The sequence below is a fragment of the Poecilia reticulata genome, linkage group LG18, assembly GCF_000633615.1.
Source record: "Poecilia reticulata strain Guanapo linkage group LG18, Guppy_female_1.0+MT, whole genome shotgun sequence".
NCBI classification, from domain to species: Eukaryota; Metazoa; Chordata; class Actinopteri; order Cyprinodontiformes; family Poeciliidae; genus Poecilia; species Poecilia reticulata.
In genome coordinates, this window is record NC_024348.1 from 570,422 (window position 1) to 596,869 (window position 26,448).

At 40.0% G+C, this 26,448-nt stretch overlaps 1 protein-coding gene across 26 annotated transcripts in view; it reads left to right on the top strand.

Annotated features, from left to right (window-relative positions):
- Positions 1–26,448, top strand: part of ank2b (ankyrin 2b, neuronal) — a 206,942-nt gene that overhangs the window by 167,529 nt on the left and 12,965 nt on the right. For 18 of the 26 annotated variants that reach the window (XM_008434870.2, XM_008434873.2, XM_008434863.2 and 15 more), the window contains 15 exons: positions 939–1,093; positions 2,487–2,698; positions 2,777–2,981; positions 3,076–3,172; positions 3,268–3,496; positions 3,978–4,103; positions 4,222–4,344; positions 6,474–6,506; positions 6,759–6,780; positions 8,440–13,014; positions 13,446–13,523; positions 13,657–13,788; positions 15,423–15,575; positions 15,713–15,944; positions 17,007–17,067. In XM_008434870.2, the coding sequence (XP_008433092.1) occupies positions 939–1,093; positions 2,487–2,698; positions 2,777–2,981; positions 3,076–3,172; positions 3,268–3,496; positions 3,978–4,103; positions 4,222–4,344; positions 6,474–6,506; positions 6,759–6,780; positions 8,440–13,014; positions 13,446–13,523; positions 13,657–13,788; positions 15,423–15,575; positions 15,713–15,944; positions 17,007–17,067 (6,433 nt within the window). The remainder of the gene's footprint in view (positions 1–938; positions 1,094–2,486; positions 2,699–2,776; positions 2,982–3,075; positions 3,173–3,267; positions 3,497–3,977; positions 4,104–4,221; positions 4,345–6,473; positions 6,507–6,758; positions 6,781–8,439; positions 13,015–13,445; positions 13,524–13,656; positions 13,789–15,422; positions 15,576–15,712; positions 15,945–17,006; positions 17,068–26,448) is intronic. The other 8 variants (XM_008434877.2, XM_008434878.2, XM_008434861.2 and 5 more) reach the window with 8 other exon arrangements.

The following is a 26,448-nucleotide window of genomic DNA, read 5'->3' on the forward strand; positions in this document are numbered from 1 at the left end:
TATATATGGTAACCACTGCAGTCACATGACCCTCAGTCAGTTTCACTGCATTTTTGCCGTTCTGTCTGGGTACTTAGCTTTTTGTCACTAAGTGTTCAGCTCTCTCCATCAGTTTGTGAAATTGAAATGGTTGTTTGGCCACAGTGAACTGACTAGTGAGTTGTTTTGCTGCACTTTAGCACAGTTTATAGCACAGTTTATAATATGTAGCAAAAATATGTTTTGCTACATATTTTACGGAGTCAGCATGATCCATACAGTTTACAGTAGGAAAGCATTGTATTTAATGACAGATTCCTTGATGTAATTTGTTACATCAGCAACAGTGTCAATTTAAAAAATAGGACTGCCAGGCCAAAGAACCATTTCACATGAAAATGAGCTCTTGCATTTTTAGTTTTATATTTGTGGTCTTTTCTTTCTAGATGCTGAAGGAATATTTCCTTTTTGTATATATTTGATGGGCAGTGTAGTATCGTAACTGATCCTATTTCAGTTATATAAAAGCTAACGTGTAAGAAGTACTTCAGCTAATATCATAATAATGTTCAGCTGTTAAATATCTGCTTTGCATTCCAATAGAATTCATAAACGGTGACTTCAGGAAATGCCTATCAACAAAGCTCAGTGTAACTTTTGCACTTTGCTCCATAGTTTAGCCAGTTTGACACTAATTTGAACCAAAGAATTCTATAACAAATTACATCCCTGCTGTGAGATTTGCACATATTTACCACTGCAATGGAATTTATGCAGTTTACTCTCAAATATTTCAGCAATGAACCCATTCCACTAGTCAGTCACTCTGTCTGCACTGATCAAACTTTAGTTACCTGAGCCTCACTGAGGCTGAAGCACCAAACACTTGCAGGCACAACGTTATCTTCCATCAGACCATAATCTGAGTGATATACTTTATCTTCCCTCATCTCCTCTAGTCCCGTGATTGTTGAAATTCCCCACTTTGCCTCACTCCGAGGAAAGGAGCGGGAGTTGGTGATCCTCAGAAGTGAGACAGGAGAGAGCTGGAAGGAGCATCAATGTGAACACACACCAGAGGAACTCAATCGGATTCTGAACGGCATGGATGAGGGTCAGTGTCTGGGTGCTGGTGACCTGAAACAAGCAGGAACAAAAACACAACATAATCATACATATGGGGAGTTTGTGAAGGTACAATAATCTGGGTTATTTAACCTGTCGTAAGAAAAAGAAATGGGGGTTCATTTTCCAAAATCATAATTACACCATGCTATTCATAACTTATCAATGTCATAATTTCAAACAAAATATTGAATTAAGTTATTTAGTTTACAAACTAAATATTGGTTATCTAAAACTAAATATTTAGTTTAGCTAAATATTTAGATTACAAAGTAAATATTTAGCTCTGAACTAAATGTTTAAAGTAATTATTTAGCCTAAATTTAAATATTCAGTTAACATGCTAAATATTTATTTGAAGCTAAATGTTGATCTCTAAAGCTGGTGAAATCATTAGTGACCAACAACAGGGCAGTGAGAAGAAACAATGGAGACATGAGCTGCAGCGGGAGCCAATCAGGCACCAGCAGGAGTTGATGCAGAGCTTCAAGACCCAGTTTTCTTTTGGTTCTCCACTTCTGCGTATTGGCAAGTGACTTTGCATAGTAGCTAAATATTTTACTTTGTGCTAAATATTTTGGTTGAAACTAAGGAAGCTTTAAACTAAATATTTAGGTTGAGGTTAAATATACTAGTTTAAAACAAAATATACAAAATATTTAATTAAAAACTACATTTATAGTCAAGAATATTTAAACACATTTAGTTCCAAAATAAATACTAGTTTGAAACTAAACATTTAGCTTGCTGACTAAATATTTAATTCAGTATTTACTTTAAAATTGTGACATTTATGAATGAATGAATAATAGTAAATATATGACTTTGAAAAATAAACTCCCAATCTTTTCTGTTATAATCGGCTAAATAATCAACAAAACCCAAACTATTAACCTAACCACACCAAGTTTCTCTCAAATCCCCCCTTCTTCCCCCCCATTCCTCTCTTCTCTCCCCACCCCCTCCATATCCCCTAGTCTGAACCTTCACCAATCCTTAACTCTTAACCTAACCACACCCTCCTTCTTGCCTAACCCTAACCAACCCCCCCATTTCCCCTCCCCCTTTTCCCCCTTCTTTTTCCTCCCCCCTTCCTCCCACATCCTTAAACCTTCACCAATTCTTAACCCTAACCCTAACCATACCCTTTTTCTGACCTAAACCTAAACCCCCCTAACCCCCCACAGCCCCCCACACCGCGTACACCATACACCAACCATAAAAGATAGTCCCTGTTGCTCAAGGTGGTTCCTGATCTCGAGTGAGAGTGCATACCCTTTGAGGTACCTAAATACGGGCAGGGAACCAATCGTGGTGGGCCCGCAGCCTCAGAGAGTGAACCCACAAAACCTGACATGTCTTGTTTCACCTCCTGCCTTTAGAACTGGACCCACCAGAGGAGCTGGAAAGGAAACGCCTTTGCAGAATTATTACGAAAGACTTCCCCCAGTATTTTGCAGTGGTGTCACGCATCAAGCAGGACAATAATTTGATTGGTCCCGAGGGAGGCATCCTAAGCAGTACTGTTGTGCCTCAAGTCCAGGCAGTTTTTCCAGAGGGGGCGCTCACCAAGAGGATTAGAGTTGGACTTCAGGTAACTCATTGAACCTGCAGTCACACTTTGATACCAAACCACCTGGTTTTGTTCATTTTTTATCATCTTCTTTTACAGGCGCAGCCAGTGAATGTAAGTGTGGTGAGAAAGATCCTTGGAAACAAGGCCTCCTTCAGTCCCATTGTCACCCTGGAGCCTCGCAGGAGAAAGTTCCATAAACCCATTACCATGACCATCCCTGTCCCCAAGAGCAACTCTGACCCAAATCTTAATGGTTTTGGAGGGGACACGCCCACATTACGACTGCTCTGTAGCATAACTGGTCAGAAAATGCTCATGCATACTTTTGCAAAACTAAGCAGTGCTAGTTAAGACCCTTTCTTACTCTAAGCAAATAATTTTGTGTCAATGTTCAGGAGGAACAACACCTGCACAGTGGGAGGATATAACAGGGACAACACCATTAACATTTATTAATGATTGTGTCTCCTTCACCACCAACGTTTCTGCAAGGTAAGAATGTTGAGTCTTGTCTGTGACAAATTATTTGTTCAATTCTGGGTGCTTGAGCTCCCACCATGTTGATTTCTGCTGCTTCTTACTTCAAGGTTCTGGCTGATAGACTGTCAACAAGTCCAGGAATCTGTCAACTTCTCCACTCAAGTGTATCGAGAGATCATCTGTGTTCCCTACATGGCCAAGTTTGTGATCTTTGCCAAGACCCATGACCCAATTGAGGCCCGGTTGCGCTGTTTTTGCATGACTGATGACAAGATTGATAAAACACTGGAACAGCAGGAGAACTTCACTGAGGTGGCTCGGAGCCGGGATGTAGAGGTGAGATGGAAGGTTGGACCTGGGATTTACCAAAGCCTCATACTGTGGGAAGCCATTGCAGACTACTGAGAAAATAAAGCCGACAAGATATCTTTAATTAGTTTTTGTTACATATTTGCTATGCTTTTTTAGAGCCTCGGCACCACCAGTAACAAATACATTTTTTTTCTTTTTACTTAAATTGACTTGTGAGAGGGTTTATAAGAAAGAAGGACTGGAATTAATCCATGGTCCATGGTGAACACCACAAGTCATCATTGGCACCTTCAAATAGGCAGTAGATAAGTCAAATACAATACAGAGCTGTATCCTGTCAAATTTCTATAATAATGGCTTTTTTGTCAAAAATGATTTTTGGATCTGCCAAAGGATAACAGGTGCAAAAAAACAACTTTTGGCACAAAAAAAAAAAAGAAAGGCCATTTATTTTAGGAAGGTGATGATTTGGTGGCTATTTACACTCTACTGACTAATTTGGCAGGTACTGGAAGGGAAACCTATATATGCAGACTGTTTTGGAAACCTGGTTCCACTCACCAAAAGTGGCCAACATCATCTGTTCAGCTTCTATGCCTTTAAGGAGAACAGGCTAGCACTCTTCATCAAAGTAAGAATGGTTCCTTACTACATTACACCAGAACATAAAGCTGCTGTTTTTATGTCATTTACATGGTCTTATACATATTAAAGCATAAGCCAGTTCTGTGATCTGCCTGCTTATGTAGATCAGAGACAACACCCAGGAGCCATGTGGTCGACTGTCATTCATGAAGGAACCTAGGAACTACAGGTCACTTCACCAAAATGCCATATGCAACCTCAACATCACGCTTCCATCTTATAGCAAAGTAAGAAATATCTATTCTCCATTTATGCATTCCTGTGTTAAAACTGGCATCCAATGAGCCAGTTTTAACACATGTTTAGCTTTTAATAATGTTGGACTTTGTGGCAATTTTTGCTGATAATATGGCAAAGGTTACATTATTATTTGATGTTCAACAGGGGTATGAAAACACAAATGACAATGATGACCTGAATAAATGTATAACAGAAAAATGCTATCCATATCAACCTGGTCCTTTGTAAAAACATAAACCTTTGGTTAGATAATCAATAAATTATAAATAATCAATTATCTGTAAATGACCAGATTTCACTTTCACTTACCACATCCTGCTCTGATTCATATCTGCCCTGTAGAATCAGCAGAACCTGCATGACGTCAGCTAAAACATGTGAAATGCCAACACATGGGAACCAATGACATCTATCAGCCCAAAAGGGAGTAAAAATGGGAATCATTATCCACATATACAAAATGCATGCAACAGAGTGGCACAGTGAGGGGCCAGCCAACCAAAGTTACTCCAAAATAACATTGGCTCATCTAGGAGGCCACAGAGAAGCATTGATAATGTCAACATGTCTTGTCACAACAAGAAAGTGAGGCTGGATAGACGGACTGAGGCTCCGGAGGAAGATAGCTGGGGGGCATTGGCTTGTTTTGGGGGGGGGCAAACAAACGAGCCTTTACTTTAATATAAATACATGAACAAACCTTTATGTAACCTTTCAAATAAAATTGTCATGTTTATTAATATAACATAAACAATAAGGATGTAAACAGTGACATGTATAGAATGTTGAGTAACTATGCTCAAATTTTCATAAACATTAGCTTATATGTTGCACAAATCTAATGTTTCCAATCTCTGAAGTTTATTTCTCTATATACAAAATCAATCTACTTAAGAGCAGCAATAATAATATTTCTCAAGTAAAAGAAAAAAAGTACAGTGCAGTAAAACTACTCATAAATACCAAGAAGTTACTCACGTTAATGTAACCAGTTCTACCTGCTTTTGAACTTAACAGCAAAATTAGTGGTCTATTTTTAACAAGCTAACATTATCTGCATTCAGAAGCATTAGTTCGGTTAGTGTGTGAAAAAAACTGTGCAAAGTTCTTTGCTTTTTCTGCCATGATTCTAACACACATCCATTTCTGCGCAGCAGCAGCAGGTCTCCATCGCTGCCGCTCAGCTGTAAAACCGGACCGAGCATCTTAGGGGTCATATTCCATTTAAAGGCGACTCAGAAAAACTTATGACATGTATTAAACAGATGTTACAGCTGAAAAATGTGTGGGGAATGTTCCCAGGTTCCCCGGGAAGTGTGGGAACCCCTGCTGTATCAAAATGAGATAGGAATAACAGAAAGTTGGCCCCTCTGAGGTAAAAATAAAAACAACAGCTTCCAGTCCAGGGGGGCACAGCAGACTCTTTCCTGACCTAAAACTAACACAGGATTTCAAAAGCAGACCATCAAACTGACAGTCAAACACGGTGGTGGTGGTGCGATTGCTTTGTTGCTTGAGGAAAAGAGAATGTCCAACAAACAACTTAAGACCTTTAGCTTAATCAAACTTGAATTATGCAGCAGAACAATGATCCAAACCAAACCAGCAGGTCCCCTTCTGAATGGCATCAATAAACAAAAGGAAAGTTTTGGATTGGCCTTTTTTCCCCTTAAAAAATGTAATCATAATTTAAAACCTGCTTTTTGTGTTTGATATAAAAACATTTAAGTGTAATTTTTAAAATATGCCAAAGCAGAAGAATATGTAAGGGGTAAATGGTTTGTATGACACTATTTGTCAATTTGAACATACCAAGTGGCAAACAATCATTGGCAGCATTATTATATGACTGTTGCACCAGGCAACGCCGTCTCCAGGTATGAAGACAGAGGGTTGTGAAAGTGATGGTGTGTTTGTAGTTCACTAGATCATGTCTAGCTCAGAGTCCAGACTTTGAACTAGACATGATCAGTGTTTTTATCCATGTCTGTCAGTTGAAGTTTGACAGATGTGATGGGCTGTTTGTTACTACATTGAGCATTTCCACCTGTTTTTACTGTTCCTGTGTTTATATCTGCACTCCCTTCTGCTTCCTGCTACTTTTTGCTCTCATAAGGACTCAGATTCAGACCAAGAGCATGAGGAACAGGTAAAAGCAGCCACTGCTTCCTCTTCCCTTTTCTTCCCAGCTGATCTTCCGTTCCAATAATTGGGGTTTTGCAATGTCCTACCTTGTTTGTGACATAGTTGATAAGATTAGAATTTCTTTAAGATACATTAATGAATGTGATGTACAGTATCTGTTGAGTGTAGTTTTTACTAAGTAGTTGTGTTGGTGCCTTTTACACAGCCATGGTCATCTAAGCAAACTAACTGTACGCCATTCTGTGTTCTCTTTCAGACCGGCAGAACCTTTGAAAAATGTAAGCTATTCCTTTCATTTATTCTATTCTTAATGAAAGTCTGGACACAAAAGACGCTTTAGACTTATTGATGTGTAATGTCTAATTTAATCTCATTATTCTAACAAAAGCAATGGTGTGAGGAATATGTCCAATGTACATAAAAATAGCTAAAAACATACATCAACACATCCAACCTGCTCTCGACTATTTCCTCATAATTCAAGCCTTTATGAACTCTTCATCAATTCTTCACTCCAATTCAAAGCCTTTCTCCACTCATCCCCATGTTGTTGTTCTGTTTCTCCTGGCTACTTCTCTTGCCTTTTCTCCTAGTTTCACCTTTACGATTGTCATTAGTTTAACAATTTAACCTTCAGGGTTCAAAATTGTTCATTTAAAGGACAATTTTGACCAGAAAGAAGATAAAAACGTATTTGTGATGGTACTTGTTCTTATGCAGGTCAAGCAAAATATTCCCTCTGCAGCATTTGTAAATTAGAAGAAGGGTCCACGTGCATCTTGTTTTGTATAATTGTTTTAATAAGTTCAATATAGATAGCTAAAACTCTCCCAAAAACAATTTATGCTTTTAATGTAGTGCTTGCTGTAGCTTCTGGTATTGTAGTAAATCAAGCAGCAGTTCTCCACCTTACCACCTCCCAAGCCTTGCCATCCAACACTAAAACATTTAAGTATTTAGTATAGTTAAAGCTCAAACCATGACTCGTGTTACACGTGAAGCATACTTAATGCACAGGAATTATAGTGCTGCATGCATGTGCACATATCGACAGATGGAGGGTTTTTCTAAACGAACCACAAGCAAAATTGTTTGTTCACTCCATTCACACCCTTCCATGCCCTCACCCTTAGCACTTTCCTTTGTTTTGCATGGAAATAACTTGCCTAACATTACTTTGTGTGTTTCTATGTGTGTGTGTGAATGTTTATTTCTATAAAATTACTGAGAACTCATTTCTTCAGTTATGTTTTAGTCTTTTTTTAAAGTCACTCATTAATGTATTTTCTCGTGATTCTTTTAAACATTGTTGCAGATTTTTAAATTCCTAAAGGATCAAGCATGTTTTAAGAATACATTAGTGCAGGTCATAGCTGTTTTTAAAGTGCTTTATAAATAAATGAACAATGACGTGGTAAATCGTCATCAGTAGCATTTCACTGGCTTTCTTCAGTAGTCAATTGTTTTCTTTTTTTAAAAGCCATTTTGTCCATCATCATATGACATATCTCCTACTTCTGAGCAATCTTGAGATCCTTCCGCGTCATTATGTCTTGTGTTGTCCATTGTTATGTTGTACATATTGACTTCTAGGCTCTTCCTTATACTTGGCATATTTTGTTTTGCTTAATGGTCTGGTCTTGTGAGTGTGGGTGTGAGAGCTTAAGCAAGTTATTTCCTGCTCATATCCTTTCTCATTGGTTTCTTATGTTTATTTTGTTTTTGTTGGAATTAGCTCATTCATAATTTCCTGAAACATGAGAAAGTATAAGCCTAATTCCTCTGATACCTACTGTAGAACCCATTGTGAATAAAATGTCCTATGATCCCTGCAGCCTGTTCCAAACTTATCCTGACCACCTTCTCCAATGTTTGTCTCCTTTCATTTGAATTTTTGCTTTTCTTTACTCCTTACTTGTTCTTCTTCCAAATGGAAGATGAAGAGACGGAGACTTCAATCCTGAAATCTGAGCTGATTCGAGAACCAGATCTTCTGTCCGACGTGTCAGAGATGAAACAGGATTTGATCAAAATGACTGCCATCTTGACCGCAGACTCGGCAGAGAAATCCCCTTCCTTAGGAAGGTGTGGTCCAGAGAAGGGGACAGAGGAAGTTTCTGGAGAACCTTTAGAAATAATGGAAAAGGATCTGGAGAAAGTCAAGGAGGACCTTGAGAAAGTCAGTGAGATACTGAGAAGTGGAACATATGAGGGTGAGGTGGGAGAGGAGGCAGCTAACCCAACTAGAATAGCTGAAGAGTGGGTACTCCTCTCAGACTCTGAAATAGAAGAGGCAAAAAAAAAGGCTGCCCTAGGAGTTCAGGAGCCAATCTTGCGTGACAGTAAGGCTAAGAGAGGGGCTCCTAGACCAAAAGCCATCAAGAGCAGTGGTGACCTTAAAGAATACCTCCTGGATGCACCAGTGAGTGCCAAAGTAAAGACTAAAAAAGAGACAGGTGTCCAAGAAAAATTCACTGATGTTGTACTACGGAAAAGTGCAAAACTGTCAGCTCAAGTCAAATCCCATGAAAGAAGCATAACTGGTGATGTTAAAAAACCAGTTAGAAGGAAGGGGAAAGATCAGGAGCAGGCAGAGGGCTCAACAGAAGCAGGAGCTCTTCTTAGCGTACCAACAGCTCCCACTTCTGCATCACCTGTGTCCCCAGTTATTGAAGAAACCCCTATAGGGTCAATAAAGGACAAAGTCAAAGCCTTACAACAAAAAGTTGAGGCTGAGCAAAAGAGCCAAAAAGCCACTGGAAGCAAACTCTCCCATTTGCCTGTTATAAGTAAATCATCACCAAAAGCCAAAGAATCATCTAAATCCAAACTTTCTAAATCCCCAAAAGCTGAATCAGAAAAGCTTGAGGAAACAATGTCAGTTAAAGAACTGATGCAAGCATTTCAGACAGGACAGGATCCCTCAAAGAGAAAGTCTGGGTTATTTGAGGTTAAAACAGCTACATCAAGATCAGAAAAAGCCACACCATATCATTCTGTGCAATCAAAATCTATGACAAAAGCAATGACCTCACATGCCTCACAAGGTCAAGAAGTATTGTTGGATCCCAAAAATGCCAGAAAACAGACCACTTTGCAGGAAAAATATAAAGAAATCAAATCTAGCACTCACTCAGAACCATCTGAAACACTAGACTTTGGAAATGGTGCCGTTGACAATAGCTCTGACAACTGTAAACATGAGGGTGTGGCTAAATCACTAAGTGGCAGTTCTGGAGATCACCTTAACTCAGAGGACAGTTACAAACATGAGGGACTGACCAGTTCAGGCACAAGCCCTGAGAGTCTGTCTGGACTACAGTCAACTACAACATTGTCATCAACTTCCACAAAAGTTAAAGACTTTACAGACAAGGACAAGTCTGGAGACTCTGGTGTAGGGACTTCTGGTGACCAGGTATCTACAGAATTGACACTCCATGTCTCTTCCAGCGAGGCTGCAGATGACCACACAACAAGTGAGTCAATGTCTGTTAGGAGGGCTGAATCTAAGCCAGCTAGACCTCAAAACCTTATTAAGAGAGTTTCAGAAACTGTAGAAACATTTCTCAGTGATGATGATAGCCCTGATGATGAGATAGCATTGCCATTAGTTGGTTCTCGAGTCTCTAGATCCCCATGTAAGTATGATGAAAGCTTTGACCTACCTTTAAAGCAAGAATCGGATGCCCTCAGTCCATTAGCTGATGACTCTTTGACAATAAGCCACAGAGACTCTTTAGAGGGTAGCCCTCTGATTGAAGAAAATTCTTCCCATAAATCCCCAGACTCTATTGAGCCCAGTCCAACCACAGAATCATCCCCTCGTGATTCTCTGGAGAGCAGTCCTGTACAGCAAAAAAGCCACCCATCGTTCCCATCAGTACGCAATGCTAATAAGTTGTCTAACCACACATCACCCTCTAAGACCAAAGACCTCCCCCAAGATGCTTTTCATGGTAGGCTGCTTGGAGACCCTGAACCTAGTGCTGATGATGACAGTTTTGAGCAGACATCTCAGATGACAAGTTCGGGTAAGAGTCTCCTCTCCCCTGATACACCTAGTTCTGAAGAGGTAAGTTATGAGGTAAACCCCAGACTCCTTGATAATGCATTCCTGTGCATTTCATTGAAACCGGCTGCTATCCCTGAAGACCCGGCAGAGGATGATGCAACATACAACTATGAAGCTAAGAAAAAAATCACTCCAGAGGAGGAAATGTTTAAGATGGCTACCAAAATAAAAACATTTAATCAAATGGAACAAGACCCAAAGAGCAACAGGAGGTTTAGCAAAGATCTGTTTTTCTCAGGAGATGACAAGACAGGGGATAACAGTTGTGAAACATTAAAGCCCAGCAGTGAAAAGCTTTCGCAAAGTGAATGTCGACTCAATAGACAAACAGAAGATTCAAAAGTAGCTCATTTTATTGGTCCAGATATTAAAGTACAACCTCCCTCTCCTTTTTCAGCAGGTGTGCATGATGGAACCCAGAGCAAAGAGGTCAAGAATACATCAGCCACTGTCACTTCAGAGGGATCTCATTCTGTCTCAGACCAGCATCATTCAAAATCCAATCTGAAAACTTCATGGGAAGAAGTCCCATCGTCCACTGAAGCTGTTAACCATGTTTGTAGCACAACATCAGCAACTTCAAGTATTGAAAACAGGACAGATGAACAAAAACAGGAGAGTTTGAAAAGGTCAAGTGATAATGTAGATAATAGAGGTCATATGTTAGATGCTAGCAAGGTACAGACAGGTATGCAAAAACCAAATTGCAATGTAACAGATGAGGTGAAAGAGGATAGATGGGGTCATGCCGGAGGACCAAAAGCTGGGCTTTGTCCTGAAGTTGCTACAAGTCAAACAAAATATGAGGTCATTATCTACAATGATGGTGAAGAAGAGAATGAGGCATCAAATATTCCTAGAACTGAATCAAAAGGAGTAACTGCAAGAGTGGAGACTGAGTCATGGTCTGCCATGCGAGAAGATGATGTCACTTTTGCAGCACGTGTAAAAGACGAAGAACAGAAGATCCTGAATCTAGTGATGGATCGTCAGTCTGTGCAAGCAACTCCAGACACCACACCTGGTAGAACACCAACAGAAGAGAGCACTCCTACCAGTGAACCCAACCCTTTTCTTTTCCAGGAAGGGAAGCTCTTTGAAATGACACGGAGTGGTGCGATTGATATGACTAAGAGAAGCTATGAGGAGGAGGGGGGTGGCTTTGCTTTTTTTCAGATAGGTGACCAGTTTTTAGAGGAGCCTACCGTAAATGAGCCCAGGCAAGAAAATAGATCGGCTGGAGAATCAGCAGTAGGTCTCAATTTAACACTGGAGCTTAAAATTGGGGAAGATGTAATATTAAAAGATATTACTGATTCACAGCTTCAGTCCCCATCTGAGGAAGATCAGTTAGGCTGTAAAGCTGATACGTCTAAGTCTAAAATCCCTAAAATGGGCATTTCAGCTTCTACCAAAACTTCAAAGAAAGATCTGGTATGCCCTGAACCTCTTGAGACTAAAACAGAAAACAACATAAGTGAAGGATCAATAGATTTAGAAACAACTGAACAACCAATAACAAATGTACAAACTGCAGAAACTACTGTAACTAGATCGGTTTACTCTGAGCAAGGCCAAGAGTCCTCTGATTCCTCCCCTGAAGAAACAAAGTCAGTGGTAGAAGCCCACAAAATAACAGGCAAGCAGCCACTTAAAGGTGCTTCCCAAAATGGTAAGAAGATACAAAGCACAGCCAAAGCACAAGCTAGGTCTGTTCCACAGAGTCGAGCAAAGCCTATAATTTCCTCACCCTCTCATGTATCACCCCCCCCAACAGCTGTTAAAAAAGAGACCTACTTTACTTTAGACTCTAAATCCAGGATACCTATCAAGGCTAGCTCTGCCAAACCTGATTCTCATGCCAAACGTGTGGAATCCGCTCAAGAGAAAAAGATTAAAGTTCCTGTAAAAAAGGGTACTAGGAGAAAATCTGAGACAGATGCAGGTCCTTCTGTGGATTTTAAAACTAAGACACAATCTTCTAAAGCCAAAAGCTTCTGTGAGGTGGAGTCTACCAGATCACCTATTAAAAAGGAGCAGGATTGTCCCGCGATCGTTGAGTCTGCAAGATCTAAAGGTTTTCAGTCCAGGTTGCCAGTCCGTGGCAAAACTACTCATTCATCTCATTCAACAACACCCACTAAACCAAAAAGCAAACTACAGAAACAGTCTATTGAGTTCTTTGAAGAGATCAGTGATGAAGCAGCAAAAGTTGTGGCAAGGTTGGCACAGGCTGAGACAGATAAAGATGAAGAAGCTGTGACTGGACTCTCAGATGACGAGAGCAGTCTTATTGATCCATCCATTATTGAAAGAGAACCCTTCCCAGATCTGCGGTTCCCACCTTCAGGAGACGTCTTTCCCATTAGACCACTGTGGGACGACCCTGTTGAGACACAGATGCAGCGAATTCCAGATGATAAAGTCCAAAGTCAAGGTATCCCCCAGTTACAGGGGCTATTCTCTATCTCTTCTACCTCATTAGTGCTCTAGCTGTAAAGGTGCTGCCTCTCTGTCTCTTGTAGTTTTGTCCCGTTGTAGCTGAAGATCCCTTGTTGCTGTGTTACTGGAGATCTATTGTCTATGTATTGCCATCTCTCTTTCCTTCTATGTATTTTGAAGATCTCAAGACTGATCTAAAGACTTTATAAAACCACTGAAAAATATTTGACTTGTTAGAAAATTGGAAACAAACATTAAGTTCATTTTTGGAAAAAAAAAAAAAAGGATTTCTATAAAGCACTTAGGAAGCCAAACTGGTAACTGGAATTAAAAAAAGAAAGCCAGCGAACCCTTTTTAGATCATGTTTGTTAATGTAATTTATCTTGTGACTTTGACCGTTCATGAATGTCTGGTGGTGTTTGCAGTAGATCCACAGGATGAAGCAGAAAGAAATGAGCAACGGTTGGCCATTATAGCTGATCACCTGGGCTTCAGTTGGACGGGTGAGTCACACTATATAGCACACGTCAAGCTAAAACTTTCAAAATGTGTATTCTTTCTTATTAAAAGAAAATCTGGATGTTTTGTTCTTGGAACCACAGATTGAATTTAACTTATCTTCTTCCCTGCCAACAGAGTTAGCACGAGAATTGGACTTCAGTGAGGAGAAAATCAACATGATAAGAACCGAAAACCCAAACTCTCTGCAAGACCAAAGCCATGCCCTTCTGAACCTTTGGACCGTGACAGAAGGAAACAGTGCCTCAGGTCAATATTTCCAACACTGAGCTGAAACCAGATGAACTGTATAAAAAGGCACTTTGTCATTGTTTTGTTTGCTAAAATTCTAGCCCTAACCCTAAAATTTACATATAGTTACTTAGTCTTTGGTAGAATTAACTTTTTAAGTGGTATGAATTGGGCCAAATGTTTTGGATGCCCTGTCATAAGTTGCTCATAACTGAATAGCCGGAAATCTAGCCCATTCCTCCTGGCCTTTGAAATGCTGACTTCAAGCTTAAACTTCCCCAATATCTTAAAAGGTTTCTTAATGATACCATCTATTTCATGAAGTGCAATAATGTAATTCAACAGATACTGTAAATTTGGACTGCTCTTGAGGTTTCTTGAAATCGGACTGAAAGATGCACCAGACTTTAAGAGATCCACAGTATTCTTCCTGATATCTGGACTACTTTCCATATCACACAAGGGGTTAGTGTGTTTGAGGTGTTGCCTTAAATACATCCAACTGCATGCTTCCACTGATTCTGAATTAATCTCTCTCAAGCTTCAAAGAATATCCAGTTGTGTCTTTTTGTACAGTATATGTATATACTAGGCTGAAAGTTTATTTTGCCTAGCAGCATTGCACTGAGAAGCGTGGTGCATCTTCGGGCCTTTAAATTTGCACCATTTTGAACCTTAATAAGTATAATTTTAACAGTCAAAACTGAGGACCTGAAATTTCAGTCAAAATACAAAAGTGATGCAATGAAAAGTTTATGGAGAATGCAGGAGAACAGGAGCCCACCAAAATCACGGTGGCGGTTGGCGGTCCTGGATTGCACCCCCGACATTTTGTTCATGATTTTTCTACAGACTTGTTGACACTTCATAGCAACAGCATGAGCAGAGGGAACTTTGGCCTTAAACTGAACACCAGTGGATGGAATCCCTGGACAATGTATAGGGGTGAAAGACTAGTGGTGCTAGTCTCGTAGCGTGTTCCACCCACGCTAAGTTGTGCAACCACCTGGAACAGGTGCATGACATGAGCCTGATTACACTGCAGCACAGCAGCATGCAGGTGGATCAGATGAGTTTGATTGCAAAAAGCAGTTATTAAATTTTTAAAGGAAACAATATTGTGTATGAGAATTTAGGCTAGGTTAAAAAAGGAAAATACTCTGGCCCACACTCAAGCACAGTAGATGGCGATAATGCATCTTGTTGGACGTCACCCGCCATTAAAACCAAGAAGAAGATTAGCTTAATTGTAGGGAAGGAGAGCTGAGGAGGAAAACAGAGAAGGCAGACGGGCCAGAATCATAACAGTAATGTTTGAAACCATCTTATTAGCCGTAGTTTTCTTCAAGCTTTTGTAAACAATTGTACGTTCAAACACATCTACATACACTGTACATAGTGTATACACTTTTTTGACTTCTATTTTAATTCCAATAATTATCTCTCACTGTTTTGGCATGTGGCAAGTACAAATTATTTTGCTAATTGTAACTGATCTGAAACAGAAAAATCAGTTTCTGATTGAATGTCAAACTGAGGAAAATAGTTCTGTGTAGTTTTACACAGTAGGTGTAAATATCTTGTTTCAACTGAATAGGAAAGATCCAAATTTCTTCTTTTTATTTTTGAATTGTCTTTTTTTGGTGTTTCAGCAGAATCAACACTTATAAAGAGGTTGACAAAGATCAACCGGATGGACATTGTTCATCTTATTGAAACCAAGATAAACAAATCTGCTGAAGAGGAGACATCTTCACATACCTACGCAGAGATTGAACAAACTCTCATGCTGGACCACAGCGAAGGTGTGAAAAGTTGCCATAATTTTTTTCTTTATTTCATACAGACTAGTGATTTCGATATTATAAAACTGGTTGTGGAGCTTTTTAATATTTAAACAAACAGACTTTTGTGTTTCATCCTCACCCAAATGCTCCAACAGGTTTTGGCGCCATTCAGGACGATATTGACAGTCCAAGGTCATGCAGATGTAAAGAAGCTGCTGGCAGAAGCCCAGTTTTAGTTCAAGAAGTTCCTGTGGTACCAGCAGAGGAGCTATCTACTAGTTTATCATCACTTCATGAAACATCTGGACGATTTGAGGCAGGTCCTGTGGCTACAGAATTCATGAGAAAAGCCCAGAGAGAAAAACTACAAAGAGAGTTGGAAACAAAGTAAGTTGAAATTTTGTGAATTAACAAAAGTGCAAGGCCTTCAGAGGCCCCATAACTGCTAATATTTTAACATAGACCACATTTATAGATGTGTAACATTTGTTAATTGAAAATATGAATGCTGCTAAATTAGATTTAATGGTTTCAGCATACATAAATAATTTTTTAATTGTTTAACATTTAAATTTTTTATTTTAACTAGCGGGCAAGTTTACTTTGTAAAAGTTCAAAGAACAATCTTCATAGTTAGATTTTGTTACCATAGTTACAACCTGATGCTGTGAGTTTGACCATTAAGTTTGAAGTCTATTTGTTCACAGATACATCTCAGTAAAATACAATTATCACTGATTGCCTTTAAGGTTGGCCAATTAAACAAAGCCCATGTCACATATTTATCTAAATCCATGGTGAAATGCTGTTAGAGGTGCTGATGGGGCCCCTAAATCATATTCTGCGCAAAGCCTCATTCAACCTTGGATTGGCCCTGCATGATAAGCTAAATCCGCTGCACTGCGAAGCCACAGCGTCTCTGTATCCATGGGAGGTTTATTTTATGTGGCTTCAGTAGCTCTTTCATTTCATGTCTGTTGAGTTTTTCAAAAGCGCCACAGAAACTGTTTTGGTTGCCTGAGCTTTATAGGTTTTTCAGATTTCTGCGCTGAGGTAAACTTCAGAAATCAAGCAGCGACAGCATGAGGGAACGCGCAGAGGCATCAGTGCTGTTAGTAGTCACACCTAATAGTCTACCGGACTATTAGGTGTGAAAACACTAAGTTACAAACTCAAGTTCCCATTTCTGAAACTATGACCCAGTAGGATCATAACATTTTCCCTTAAGAACAAAAAACATTCAAAAGCTGCATACAAATAATGACAATTATCTTTTCTGTTTTTTGACCAAGGCTCATCACTGAGGTATATGAAAGGCATGTGACCAGTTTTGACATCCAGAAGAAATTTATGTTTATCTTTAATATGCATGATGTATGTCTACAGATTCCTTTTGGGTTTTTCTAATCTCACTGCATGAACAACTATGACATTTTTGTTTTCTTGCAGCTCATCACAAAGTATATATGAAGAAGTGACAGACCTGGTACATGTTGGAAGTTACAAGCAAGTAAGTCCTTTCTTCACTTTGTACCGCACCTCTCCCTACAACCTCCGTTCCCACTTGATAGACCCTGTGTACAAAGGGGGGCCTAAGTTGTGTGCCCAGATCACTCCGCCTCCCAAATCCACTTTTGAATCATGTGAAGATGAAGGAGCTGTTGAAAGTGAAGGGGCAGAGGGGGCCGAGGAGTGGAGTTTGGAGTGTCTACGAACTACTCTTACAGGAGACATCATAGATTACCTATCCCCATCAGCTCTGAGAGAGACTTTCAACAGCTCACGAACAGGTGTTTGTGAAGACCGACCGCTGTCCATGACTGATTTTGGTGACAGCTTGTTTGAGTATGAGCAAGATGAACAGGACTTCAGAAAACTTTCTATGGAACTCACAAAACCTGATGAGGCTTCTGAAAAAGGATCAGCAACACAACAAACTAAGAGTGAACAGCTTGCTTTGCCCACAGGCAGGACAGAATGCACACGATCCAAGCAAACGGCCACAGTAAGTGTGGACGAAGTGTCACCCCGACTTTATAAAGTCCTGTATGGGTATGGTGTTGAATCCATGGATTCAGAGGCTCGGGATCTCTCTGTAATAGCTGAGAGTTCACCCCTTCAAGCAGTCAGAAAAGATGAAGTTCAGGCGACTCATAGCCTCACAAAGGGTAGCATAGAATTAGAGAAAGAACATTTTCACTTAGTAGATATTGTTTCAGGCATATCCAGGGTTGAAAATAGCTTAGTAAAAGCAAAGTCACTCAGAGCACCATCTCTGCCTGAGTATGAATCAATGCCTGGAATAATTTCTGACCTTCAAAGCTCACCTGAGTGTTCTCCACATACTGTAATACTCCTAAACGAGTCCAGGGCCTCCTCACCCGAGTCCATCTCATCGGTAAATGAGCTGAATTTACTTTCCCCAAATTCTCCAGTGCCACAGTTTAGGCCCTTATCCCCACTTCCACCACCTCTCTTATCATGGGAACTTGAAGAGGATGGGACTGCAGCCCCAAGGTCAAATCATACTCTTTTGCTCTTAACATCGGATGCGGAAGAAAGACCATTAAGACCAATGGTTTCAAACAGAAAACCAATCGGAAGTGCAGTATCATCAGTCGGTGTCCATAGTGGTGAGCAGTCCATGTCACCGCATTTATTAACTTTTAACATGGAGGATAGAGCATCGTCTCCTGAGTCCATTATTTCTGAAACAGTATATTCGCTTTTTGAACCTGATCATTATGGTTTCCATACGGTTACCTCATTATCTCCACCAGACTCTCCTGTCCAACACTTTAGACGAACTCCTTGTGAGCCTTTTCAGTATGATGGTATGTCATCTTCATCAGAGTCAGAAAACTGGCCTGATCCAGTTTTTCTTAGTAGAGACCACAGTTCCAGATTATCCGGCCCTGGTACAGAAACCACCTCAATGTCTTCAGTGCTGTTTCATCATGAAGACCAAGCTTTATCACCTTCTCTTGTTACATCTGGAGATGAATCTGTGTCAGCAGAATTATCAGAGATGTATACAGCTTCCTCCATTAAACCAACAAATATAACTTTGGCTTCCAAAACTGATGATCACCTACTAAAATCATTGTTATGTGATGCACAGAAAAATCAACAATCACTAACAAAGTTACAATGTGAAAATGAAGATGACTGGGTTATTTCTCTGCATAATGTTGAGGAGATATCTATTTCTTCAGATTCAGTGCCTGAATACAGACCGATGTCACCACAGTCCACACTGTTGGATATTAGAAGACATTCTCCTGAATCAGACACAGTTGATGAGTGTCTGTATCCAGATTCTCCGATACCACAGTATATGTCCTTTGCACATCATGCAGTTCTAGGAAATTATTACGCTTTCTCAACAGAATCTGTATTGTCAGTTGTTGAGTACAAAGCCATGCCTTTGTTGTCATGTTTTGAGGATAGGCCACTATCTCCTGAATCTTGTGACTCTGAGACTGATTTTAGATTATTGACTTATCCTGAAACAGACCACATTCTTCACAAAGAGTTTGCACTTGAATTTGCACAAACTGTCGTTATTCCAAGAGAATCAAGTCTTGGTAAATTTGAAACAACAGAAAGAACAGAGACGGAAGAAAGGTCTGCCAGACTAGTACAACAAAATTCATCCCAAACAGAGTCGCTACAACCTGATGGTACAGAGTCAGACCAAAACATTGCTCCACCCCTGGAAAAAACAAAGCTTCTGTCAACTGATGGCAGTAAAACACAACTATCTCCAGTTTATTCAGAGGCAAAAAAATCAAATGTGAATGTTAAATGTGTTACATCAGTTAGAATGAAAATGTTCGGTGATGCATCCTTACCATCTTTGTCTCAACAACCTACATCTGAGGATCTGAAATGCTCATTACTATCAACTTCAGACACACTTGAAGAGTTTTCAGCTTTCTGGCCTGCAGTCAAAACAGAACAGCCTCCATTAGGCTACAGTTTAGCTTATGATGCAGAGCCTTCCAGGATAATTTCTCAAATCCATGATCCACAGTATTCAAGAGAAACATTTAGAAGCAAAGAAGGAAACCATCAATTTTATTGCACACTTTTAGACTATAATCAGGAAAATGCAGGAGAAGCTATTGATGATCAAACCAATTATTTGCCAGTAGAAATGTACAAAAGGTCATTATCACCTGACTCCGAAGCGCAATCCCAGCCATCGTCACCTGAATCGCTAATGCTGCTAGAAATGGTAAGGCCAGACTCTTCTCTGTCAGGCAGATCTGCAGGTAGTCACCAAGCCTTAACGCTAGACTCCCCTATTCCTCAGTTCCAGACCTCCTTCACAGATGCTTCAATACTTGGTGTCAGATCAGTGTCACCAGAATCAAGTTTGTCAGATCTGGAAATAGAACTAGGTTTAAACAGTTTATTTTTTGAGGACAGACCATTATCTCCTGATTCAGTATCATCTGTCAGTGCAAATAAGACACGATTAATCGGCTCTTCTGTTCCCAGTTTTGAAATGTTTTTATCAGAATCTTTTATAAGAGAGATATCTGACCGATCTTCATTAAATGATTCTGTCTACTCAGCTGATGAGTATGGATGTGTCTCTTTGGCAACAATACCCTTTGAGAACAGACCCCCATCTTTGAATTCTGTTGATGAAAACGAACCCCATTCCCATGAATCTCCTGTACCGGAGTTTGGACAAAGCTCATTAGAAACTCATTTAACACTATGGGAGAGATCCTTTTCACCTGTTTCATTGTGTTCAGATGCAGAGTACAGCTTTGCATCAATGGAATCATTATATGGAGAAAGCTGCCCTTCATCTGTAGATTCTGTTGACAGAAATTATCCTCTCTCAACAGAATCCCCCATTCCTGAGTTTAGCCTATTTTTAACAGACCTCCATCCTCAAACCACCCTGCAGGGATCTGTGTTTACTGTTTCAAGTTCCTCAGACATGCATTATGGGTCTGCTTCTCTGGAATCATTATTTGGTGAGAGCCGACCTCCATCCATATGTTCCTATGAGGAAGATAGGTCACTTTCAGCTGAGTCACCCATACCAAAGTTTAAACGAGTTGTGCAAGACTATGAACTGTCTGCACAAGGTAGATATTCTTCACCTGTTTCTGTTACCTCAGATATAGAGTATGGCTGTGTCTCTTTAGAATTGCTATTCAATGCCAGTAGATCTTCTTCAGTAGATTCTGTTAATGAAACAAACCTCTTGTTACCAGAATCCCCTATCCCAGAATTTAGCCAGGTTTTACTGGACCCACATGTCTCAACCACTCTGGATGGATGCCTGTCTCCTGTTTCAGTGGCTTCAGACATGCCGTCTCGATCTGTCTCTTTGGAATCATTATTTGGTGAGAGCCGACCTCCATCTATCGATTCCATGGATGAACATGGGCCACTTTCACATGAGTCACCCATTGCAGAGTTCGGAGAAATTCTTGTAGAATCTCATCTGGCTTCACTTGAAGGGCATTCATCGCCTGTTTCTGCTATGTCAGATATTGAATTTGGGTTTGTGTCTATAACATCAGCATTTAATGAGAGCAGACAGTCTGTTATAGATTCTGCTAAGAAAAGCTGTCCTGTTTCAGTAGACTCATGCATTCCAGAGTTTGAACACACTTTAGTAAAAGTTAATATGAACACACAACAGAGATCCTTATCACCCAGTTCAGTTCTTTCAGATCTAGACTGTGTGATGTCAGATATTGAATATGCACAATCAGATGTAGACTTATCTATTTCAGAACAAAGACCTGACTCACCAGAATCACAAGTATCTGAGACCATGGTGATAGTACAGACCAATACTTCTACTTCTTTAAAGGAAATCAGGGTACCAGTCTACAGACTTGTTTTTGATGCAGAACTTTGGAAGCTTATCTCTCAAGTACGAGATCCTCAGTACATTGGGGAGACATTCTTTAGTAAAACAGGAGTTTTTGAATATGTTGGCACCAGAACTGAGTATTTTCCAGAATCCCCTGTAGTAAGAACAAGCGAGTTGGAGGATAATATAAGGTCAGGCAATGCAGAATTAGAATCCAGATCTTTGTCTCTTTTGGAAATGACTACAAGTGATAAAACATCGGATTCCATCCTGTGTCTAGATTCTCAAGGTCCCAGATTTTCCTTTCAACCCCTCAACATTTCTCAGTCTCTGCTAGATTCACCAGCATCAACTGTGTCAGATGAAGATTCAGAACATTGCATGCTCACAACTTTCAGTGAAAGCACACATCAATCAATGACTTCAGCAATATCTGTTGATGACAGGAGTGCAATATCACATGATTCACCCTTCTCAGATTTCAGGCCTGTAGTATCAGAGTCAATTACAACTTATTCAATAATACCAGAAGGTGAATGTCAGACCCCGTTACTTGATTCGACTGAACATTTTCCCTCATTTGTTGGATTCAGGTCAGAATCTCCTCCATCAGTTCCTTCACACTTGGAGTGTGCTCCTCTAATAAGTATATCGAGGCAAACTGAAAGCATACCAGATGCATTTGAGTCAGAAGCCAAGCTTCAAAGAAGACCTTTGTCATCTGATTCTCAGTCAGAGTGTAGATCTAAATCACCTGTGTCTCTGACTTTTATTTTCAAATCAACATCCCCTGAATCTGTTGGTTCTCCAAATGAATTGAGATCGCTCTCCCCAGATTCTCCAATTCCAGATTTTAGGAAAGCACTACAGGAATCCATAAACAGATACTGTGAGCTTAGATCTTCTTCCCCAGAGTCAGTGTCATCAGATTTGGAGGTGGAAATGAATTGGGGGGTGATGTGGTTTGAGGAACAGTGTCTATCTCCTGACTCTGTAGCCTTAGGTAGTAAATACAAAAATCTTCCAGCTGATTCTCCAGTACCTGACTTTAGACAACTTTTCTCAGTTGCTCATGTTGATTACAGTTGTTACAGGGCATCATCACCTGAATCCAATCATTCAGATTTGGATTTTCCTCCCTTCATTTGTCAGCTGTTTGAAGATGAAGTTAAAGAAAGACCAAGTTCCCCAGAGTCAAATCTGTCTTTGCATGAATGCCAACATTTATTCCCAGACTCACCAATACATCAATACACACACAGGGAGGAAAACACATTAATATGTGGTTCTGCATCTCCTGTGTATTCAGATGAGGAGTTAGAGATGGAGTTTTGTAAGTCCTGGCTTATTGAGGATAGAGGAGCATCATCTGAATTATCATCTGAATCTGAATTCAGACCAGACTCCCCCATTCCTGATTTTACTCAGGCTCTACAAGAGTCATTCAATTCACACTTAGCTTTAAGTTTTTCATCCCTAACCTCACTATCTTCAGACGAAGAAACCAATTTAGAATTGGACATATCTGTGCCTTGTCTTTTTGAAGTCCGAGCAGTAACTCCTGGTTCTTCAATATCACAAGATGAATTGAGACCAGACTCGCCCATTCCTGAATTTATGCGTAATCATGCTGAAATATGTCACATGAATGTAATGTTTTCATCTTCTGAGTCATTGGCTTCAGACAAAAATTTGGAGATTGATTTGTGTACAACTTGGCTTTTTGAAGACAGAGCGACATCTCCTGGTTCAACAACATCCAAAGAAGAGTTTGATGCTCTTTCATCAGATTCTCCCATTCTCACACTTACTCAAACACCAGAAAAATCCATAGTTTCAGTCTTTGTTTCAAGGTCTACTTCACCAGAATCCGTGTATTCAGATGTGGAAATGGAATTATCTTCCTCTCTGATGATAGATGATTGCCCCCTATCACCTCTATCTCTAACACCTCAAAGTCAATATGGATTGCTTTCTCCAGATTCACCTGTTCCTGACTTTACTTTTCTGGACTTTTCTGACAGTCATCATAAGACAAGTTACAACAGGTCATCATCAATTGAATCAGAGGCTTCAGAAATTGAATATGCCCCTTTAATTTCACAGACTTTAGATTTTGAGGACAGTGTAGAATACTGCCCATCGGGGCAGTCGGATGATGAGCTTGGCTGTTTGTCTCCTAACTCTCCTTTACCTCTGTACCCCATAGCCTTATCTTCTAATGTAAGGGTCAGATACAGGTCCACTTCTCCTGAGTTTGAGTTCTTGGAGGAAGATGTGGAGACTGATTTGTGTATGACTTGGCTTTTTGGAGTCCAAGCAGAATCTCCTTGTTCAAGAATATCCAAAGAAGAGTTGAGACCACTTTCGCCAGATTCACCTATTCCCATATTTAGGCAACAGGACTCCATAATACCCAACTTGGAACTAAGGTCCACGTCACCTGAATCAGTGTTTTCAGATTTAGAAATGCCTTCAGAGTTTCCAAGCTTAACTGAAAGTAGATCTTCTTCCCCAGAATCTTTAACATCAATCAGGCTTTCACCTGATTCTCCTCTACCTGACATTGTGCAGCCAGTGTTTGAACTACCCAAGGCAATTTTTAGAAGTAGGTCGATATCCCCTGAGTCAACTTGTTCAGAGGTTGAATATATTGTTTTAAGCCTGGGGTCATTATTGTATGACCACAGACCATCTTCTCCAAGTTCAGGAGCATCTGGTGATGAAAACCGGGCACAGTCTCCAGACTTGTTGAGATCCGATTACAAAGTAGTGCGAGAACATGTTATAGTAAATGTTGGCTATAGATCACCGTCCCCTGAGTCTGTTGAGTCAGATGTTGAGTATGCTTTAGGTGAACTTTTGATAACAATGGGATTTGGTGTTGAACATAGGAAAGATTCTCTTCTGTCGATAAAGTCACAGATTCAAGACAGGTCATTTTCAACTGAGTCCATACCAGAATTCAAATTCATGTCACCTGATGAATTGATGTCACTTAGAAGCAATAGAAGTGAATCTCCAGAGTCAATTGAGGAAAACACAAGATTATCACCAGACTCACCGCTTCCTTCTTTTACTCAGAATGTACTTGAGACTGTAATACAGGAAACATACACTAGGGCTTCATCCCCCGAGTCTCTGCTGTCAGATACTGAATATTACTTGGAATATTATTCATTTGACAAAGGGCTTGAAGACAAAAGAACAGTGTCACCTCAGTCAGAAAGATCAGATATTGAATATCCTCCTGAATCTCCAGTACCTGATTTTACTCAGACATTTGTGGAATCTGCTGTGATTGTAACAAGCTATGCATCAATAGAATTGTCATATTCTGATGAAATGTCACAGTTATCAATACCATTTTATGCAGGAGCGAGGACATATTCACCAGAATCATTGGAGTCAGAGAAAGAGGAGCATTTAGCACCCAAATCATCACTGGTTGAAATGAGTGATTGCACTGTTTCAAAAACATCAGTTGAGCCTCTCCCACCTGCCACTGTACCTCAGTACAGTCTTGTTTATGACGCTGAGCTATGGAAGTTGATTTCTAAGGTACGAGATCCTCAGTATGCAGGAGAAACCTTTATTCGTAAAACAGCTTTCATGCAGTTTATTCGTAACAAAGATACATGTGAAAGGAATGTTACAAATAATCAACAGGACAATAAAATAGAAAACAAAAATGACAAAGATCTATCATCTTTATTAAAACATTCAGAAGTTACTCATCAGTTCTCTGCTACAGAAACAAAAAGAGCAATGAACACACGGCTGACGGAATCACCACGTCCAATGATTGAACACATTTTGTTATCAGGAACAGCTCTTTACAAGCAGCTAAAGCTTGAATCACCAAAGACACAGTTGTGGTGCAATCCTTTGCTATATACCTCAGTATCTGACAAAGAGAGCAATAATCTCTACAGATCTCCAGAATGTCTCAGTCCAAATTTACCGGAGGTGGAAGACGCTAGAGTATCTCCCGAATCTCCAAAATCTGTCTGTGAATTTGGGCCCCTCTCACCAGATGCCACATTACCAGAACAGAGGTTGGCATTGTCAGAATGTGTGAAGTATCTCAGAACTACATCATCTCCTAAATCTAAAGCTTCAGAGCTTGATTTATTGCAACTGAATTCAGACTTTTTAGAATTCAGGCCTTCATCTCCAGAATTTGCTCTGTCTGAGAATCATGATGAGAATCAGAGGCCTTTGTCAGCTCAGTCACTGCCTGAGTACAGACCTGTGTCTTTCCAGTTAGCCATGTCTGACCAAAGAGCATCAGCTCCAGAAACCGTTTCAGAATGGGTTCAGAATAGGTCACTTTCTCCAGACTCCCCCATCCCTCAGTTTGCTCCGATACCACAGGTCTACCCCGTGAGACATCTCATCTTATGCTCATCCTCAGATTCTGAATCCTTTGATTCTGCTGATATGTCAGATGGAAACACTAACCGACCCTCCTCACCTGAATCCATTTCATCCATCAATGAGTTCAGTTGGTTATTGCCTGATTCACCAGTTCCTGAATTTATGAGAATTTTATCTTCTTATTTTATGGATCCTACTTCCTATGATAGATCACCTTCACCTGTGTCTTTGTCATCAGACTCTGAGTTTGTAGCCTTACCCGTTGAATGTTGGACTGATGATAACCCCAGACCTCTGAGCCCTGCAAGCCTTGAATCAGAGAAGATATTTTGTTTTGAAGATGAGCTCAGTTCAGAGGTTTCACCCCACATGAGTGATGATGTGTCATCATCACTCATTAAAGAACATTGCCCTCATCTGCAACAAATGACAGAATCCAAGTCAAAATTCTGGATATGCAAAGAAGAAATTTTCCACAGATCAAAAGCAGATGAAGATGCCGGAGAATACTTGTCTCCAAAGCCATCAACAACTAAAGATGCAAAACAAAAGGAAACAAAGACCCAACGAAAAAGTGGTGAAGATCTACAGGGCAAACCAACCCATCATAGGGTAAGACATAGAGCATGAAAATGCACCAATAACCTTTGGATAACTCAA